We start from the raw sequence: 6000 nt of genomic DNA on the forward strand, positions 1-6000 counted from the left end.
AGAAGCTAATGTTATTTTATTCTGCTGTCCTGGAAAGCATCATTAGATACAAGACAACAGCCTGCCATGGTTGTTATCTATTCAGCTGAAATCACAGATAGCATGAAATAACAGGTACCCATCTCTACAACCACTCTATGAGCCCAGATAATCGTATCTGATCCAACCCACATTCTCTATTCTGAATTTCAGCTCTTACCTTCAGGAAGAAGACTGAGGGCCCCTCAAACCAGACTGAACTAATACAAACATGCATTTGTGCCCACGTCCAGAACATTATTGAATAACAGGCAATGTAAGATGTGCCAAAGAGTTGTGCAATAGTATGTCACTGCTGCCAGATGTTTTCTTATTTACATGTGGAAAATTGCTGCTGCTACAGGATGAAATGGTATGTCATTTGTATTAACTTTATGAGTTTATTGATTTTGTAACTGTGGGACGATGACAAATTTACCTCTGGGGACATCAAAGTCTACGTTACCCTATCTTTGTCAGGTGGGAGGGGCAGTGGGACACAACTGCAGACAACAGGTTTCTAAAAGTTATCCCAGAAGGATAACCACTAAATCGCAAGTGATAAATGGGAAAAGGGGGAAAACAAAAAGCTCAAGAAAACTAGCCCAAAGCTGAAAACTCCAGTTCCTGACAATACTGAGAAAAGGGGAAACTAAACCACTGCTGCTGTGCAGCTGAAGGGAATGCAAGCTTCTAGGGAGACTGATGTATCTTTGGATAAGAAAGCAAAGATCACCAGACTGGTGTGAAAAGGAGAACCCAAAACACTGGTTAATGCTTCCCAGCCCCAATAATCTTTAATCCTAGGCAACTAGTTATTCTCATAGAATGTAATCAAGAAATATATTAGACAATGCTTATGTGACCTTTAACTTTCACACTCACACGAAGAAACACAAGGAGATTGTCTCAATACCTCTAATGGTGAGATAATGAGTCAGCACAGAGTGCTGCAGCCCAGGACTATATATAACTTTGCCACACCTGGCCCCAATCAGTGGCAAACAGCCACAAACACAACTGGTGGTGCAGTGATTGACTAACACTCAGTGAGTTATCAGGCTGATTCTCCTCTCAATCTTATCCTGTATGATCTTTTCTTATCTTATGTAGCTAATGTAGCCAAACATAGTTAGCTTTAGCAATGTGAGCTTAAGAAAATGTAGCTAGAGCTGTGTAGCTGCATGAAAAGTGAGCCATGTAGCTTGCAGTCTGGCCTTGACAAAGTTTGGGAAACCCTGATCTAGTGCATGCATTTTCAGGATTATGTCATTAAATATCAGTTGATACTGTCCATGTGTGTCTGTTCTCCATGTTTTTGAAACCTATAATGATTTGAAAATTACCCAGTGTGCGGCTAATCTATAAAAAGAGCTGAAAACAAAAATGTGCATGAGCCATGTCCCAAATCATATTTATATCCCTCTTGAAGTGAAGTATTTTCTTGCAGAACTGTGAGAGCAATTATTCTTAAATCAAGAGGCTGCACACCTGCTTTCAAAACACCGGAGAAATGCGTCCTCTTTCTGTCACTGAATACCTAAAAATGTCTTCCCATGTGTGAAAACACTCATGAAAAAGCCAATTGTCTATCCTGGAAGCCAGATGAAGGTAATAAAACACCTTTCACCTGCTTGTATCATCACTGCAAGATGTAACAGCCTGTCTGGACTCTCTGGAGGGCGAGGCCTGCCTCGCTACAGAAGCTAAAGCAACTATCTCTCCTCTAATCTACTCTTTTTTGGAGTTTGGTTACATTTTTCTGCCCTCCTTATTTTTGCTGCAGCACACAGCAAATCTAGCACTTACTCATGCACCTCAGGCGCCACCCATAACTCCACCGCATTCAGTTTTCTTTCATTTAAGATGCATTTGGGTTAAGATAAAGCTTTCAAATCCCCCTTTGTGTTTTTCCTTAAGCCAGGTTGTGACAATGCAGCCATTCAAAACAAGCTTAAGACCCCCTTTTAGACCGCAGCACCTTGTGGGTGAATGTGACACTGGTGTAGCTGCAGCGAGCACACAAAGGGAAGGTTAGTGTAAATAATCCGTGCAGCATCTTCAAACACAGATTTACAGGAGACAAAAGCAAGAAGAGACAGAGTGAGAGAGTGAGTAGAAGTCAAAGTGGACAGGGGATATTACCTTACAGCTCGGTGTGCATTCATGTCTGCATGTTTGTGAATGTGCCTCCAGGCCTGGGTGAGGCTTCCTCCTCTCAAACAGGTGTATAAGTGTCAAACAGAGTCCCCTTGTTATCAGCTAAAGTGATACCCTATAGCTTGTTTACCTACTGGCCAGTCAGAGGTTTTTAACTGAATGAGTTTCATTTTACCCCAACAGATTCTGTCTGTTTTTACTCTTGAGGTGCAGTCACATTCAGACAAAGATGTTGACATGTAAATGATACTAGTTGAGCTTCAGTTTCCATCTGTCAAATGGCAAACCTGCAGGCGCCTCTACAAACTTTAACAACAACTTCATAAGGGGCATGTTCTAACTGGGGCGGCCCTATCAGGGCACTTGTGTACACAGTATAGCTGACAAAAAGCACGGATTCACCCTTTTCTCCATCCATCCATCACCTATACCACTGATCCCTTAGGGGTCATGGGGAGCTGAAGTTGATCCCAGCTGTCATAGGCAAGAGGTGGAGTACATCCTGGAAGGGTCACCAGTTAATGATAGGGCTTAAAGATTAACACGAACAGCCACTAAAGCTCACACACACGTATGGGCAATTTAGACTCACAGATTAACCTGCTAGAGCAGTGGTTCCCAACCTTTTTTCCTATGAGCCCCGTTTTAATTGTATCGTAGAGGACCCCCAGGACCCACACAAATAACGGGGATACATGGATGTCAAAAATTAACATAAAATCTACAATTATTCATTGTTCAAATCTGTATAACATAGCCCCATACAAAGGTTCTCTTATCAAGAGATCTTTGCATTAACTATTCAGAAGTGTTTTATCATGATTTTAGTTAGTACGAAATCTCTGGCACCCCCCCAAAGGGGTCCCAGACCCCAGGTTGGGAACCAGTGTGCTAAAGTATGTTTTTGAACTGTAGGAGGGAGCTAGAGGACATGGAGAGAACCCACATATGGATGGAGATGTGTCTAGAAGGTCCAGTCACTGGATAATCAGTCTACCTGGCAACTATTACACCATGAAGACAAAAGAACACCCCAAGCAACTAAGAGAAATTATATTGAAAAGTAGAAGACAGGGGATGGAAACCAAGTCAAAGCTCTACAGAGTGGCAAACAGAAAGCCCCAGTTGAAAACAAAAAAAAAAAACAAACTCAAATCAAATCCCGACCAGAGTTCATGTGGGAGACTCCATGGTCAAGTGGAAGAGAGTTCTTTGGTCTGATGAGACCAAAATGGTGCTTTTTTTGCCGTCAGACAAGATGCTATGTTTGGCAAACACTGCACATCACCACAAACACACCATCCCCACTGTGAAGCATGGTGGTGGCAGCATCATGCTGTGGGGATGCTTCTCAGCAGCCAGCCCTGGAAGACTTATACAGGTGGAGGGTAAAATGAATGCTGCAAACTACAGGAAAATCATATTTAGTCTGCAAGAGAACAATGGCTTGGGAGAAGATTAATTTTCCAGCAAGACAATGACCTGACTACTAGCAAAAGCTACACAGAAATGTTGTAAAGACAACAAGGTCAATGTCCTGGAGTGGCCGAGTCAAAGCCCAGACCTCAATCCAATAGAGAATATGTGGCTGGAATTGAAAAGGACTGTTCACATGTGATCCCTGTTCAACCTCGCAGAACCTGAAATAGGTGTTTGAAGTATAGCTTTTTATGATTTATAGCAGAAATAAAAGTAAATGTACTGCACTGCAATTCAAGCAACACTGGCAGACCATTGCAGCATGGCCCTAAAAGATATTTGAACACAACTCTGAGAGAGAAATAGCAAATTAAAGGATTTTGAGGTGGCCATCAGATTTTGGGGCCCAGGCCCCCCTGGTCAACCTTCTAGTTGTGCCCCTGGTAAAAGAGCTGTAATAGTTCATGACATATTACAGGTAGGCTACAATCGAAGGATAGCATATAAAGTCAGTTTACCTCCACATATGGCACAACTTTGCAGGTGAACTCCCCCAGCAGCCAGGACTTGGTCAGCTCATGAAACACCACCATAGGCAGGCAGAAGAGGATGAGGACAAAATCCCACACAGCCAAATTAGCCAGCAGCGAGTTTGAGATGCTCTTCATGTAGTAGTTCTGGCACACGATGCACAGGATGGCGATGTTCCCCGCTATCCCAACCAGGAAGATAACCCCAGAGACGCACGTGATTGCGTACGCGCCATAAGTCTCACTCGTCACAGGGTAGAAGGGGTTCTTGATCTCGTCCCCGAAGTCGTTGGAGTTTGGTGGGGTAATCGGCGTGGCGTCCCAGGGGTTCTCCTCCCTGAAAGTGAAGAACTCCGGCCTCCTGGTGAAGAGATCAAAGGGCAGATCGGTGGAGGTGAGGGCCACCGGCTTGGGGACGGGTTCCCAGGGTGACGCGTGAGGTTGAGCCAAAGCCGCCGCGCTTTTATTCTGGCGGTTTCTCCCCCACCTCTTCCAGGCTTTCTTCTGCTCGTCTTTTGTGCCTCTCTTGTGCCTGTCGCCCTCCTCGGGTCCCCCTCCTCCATCTCCCCTTCCCATTGAAGAGAGCTTAGCCGCATTGTAGTGTCCACCTGCTGGCGTCCCCGTGCCATTCAACTTTATCCTCCTATTATGGTGGCGCGTCAGGCCCCAATGTGAGCCCGCGTTGGGATCCTCCGCGGGTGTCACAGTCCTACTAAAGTCGCGTTTGTTGTGTCCAATCCGCCACGTTTCCTCTGCCACCACCTTCTTCCAGGGGTGAGTGGAGTTAAGAGTCCCCCGGATTATCGCGCCCTCCGCCGGGGACGCACCTGTGGCGTACCCCGGCGAGAGCGCACGGTCCCGTGCTTTAATTTGATGACTCTCGCGGAGTGACCCATGCAAACTCCTGGAAGAGTATGTGCTGCTGTTGCTCCGTGCTTCCCCATTATATCTCAGCGGTAATATTACATATGCATGTGCTAACAACACAAATAACGTCCTAGGCTGCAGAATCTGCATGATCCAGGAATGATTGCGCGCAGTTTTTAATCCTTACAAGTGCATCCTCGTACCTCAGTCAACACCCATTCTGGAGGCAGCAAAGAGAAGGGGCTCACTCTTGCAAGAAACCAGCTGCATCCATGATGTGAGCCCTGCAAACTTGCAAGTTAGATCCAAATTTGTTGCTGTGCACTATGCAGTAGTTGCAAAAAAAAAAACAAAAAAAAAAAACGCCCCCACCTCCAAGATTCACTCCTGCTTTAAAAGTCTTGACATCACCGAACAGGACGGCGAATCCACGCAGAAAGAATCACAGAAAGGAGAAGGGGGAAACGCTGCATATCCAGGCACAGAGTCTGCAAAAACGCACAGCTTCCAGCCTCCTAAAAGGCGATTCTCTCTGCCTGAGGCTGCGTTAGTTTGGTGGGTTGGGTCGCGGCAACAGCAGAAGCGTCAATGCGGTGCAGTCCTGGTAAAGCCCACTATGTTGTGATGCACGAGAGGACGAGGAGAGAGAGAGTCAGAGAGAGAGAGAGGGAGGAAGAGGAGGGGTGGAGATGGGTCTGTTTCTTGTCCCTTCCTCCCTCCGCGTCCAGCGTCTTTATACCTCCTTTTTTGAAGACCGTGCGCTGGAAGAAAATGGTGCTCCCCTGGCGGCTAACCCCGATCTGTCACTCTTCATCCATCACGGAGCATCCAGCAGCCCCCAGAGCAGACTATACGGCTACGGTCCTCTCCCCCCCTCCAGGCAGACAAGCCAGCCACGCCCGACAGACGTGCTAATAAATATATTACCAAGCTCTGAGTTTTTACGCACAGGCGGCGCTGTGATATCGATGGAGTTGGACAAAAAGTGAATCGTGCCTTTTCATCT

The 6000-nt window shown here is 46.0% G+C and overlaps 1 protein-coding gene across 1 annotated transcript in view; it reads right to left on the reverse strand.

The window, feature by feature from the left end:
- Nucleotides 1-5525, reverse strand: part of gpr37b (G protein-coupled receptor 37b) — a 29197-nt gene extending 23672 nt beyond the window's left edge. Inside the window, exon 1 of the mRNA XM_041781138.1 lies at nucleotides 4116-5525. Within this exon, the coding sequence (XP_041637072.1) occupies nucleotides 4116-5144 (1029 nt within the window). The 5' untranslated portion in view covers nucleotides 5145-5525. The remainder of the gene's footprint in view (nucleotides 1-4115) is intronic.
- Nucleotides 5526-6000: the final 475 nt, after the last annotated feature.

This window comes from Cheilinus undulatus, linkage group 23, assembly GCF_018320785.1.
Source record: "Cheilinus undulatus linkage group 23, ASM1832078v1, whole genome shotgun sequence".
Classification (NCBI taxonomy): domain Eukaryota; kingdom Metazoa; phylum Chordata; class Actinopteri; order Labriformes; family Labridae; genus Cheilinus; species Cheilinus undulatus.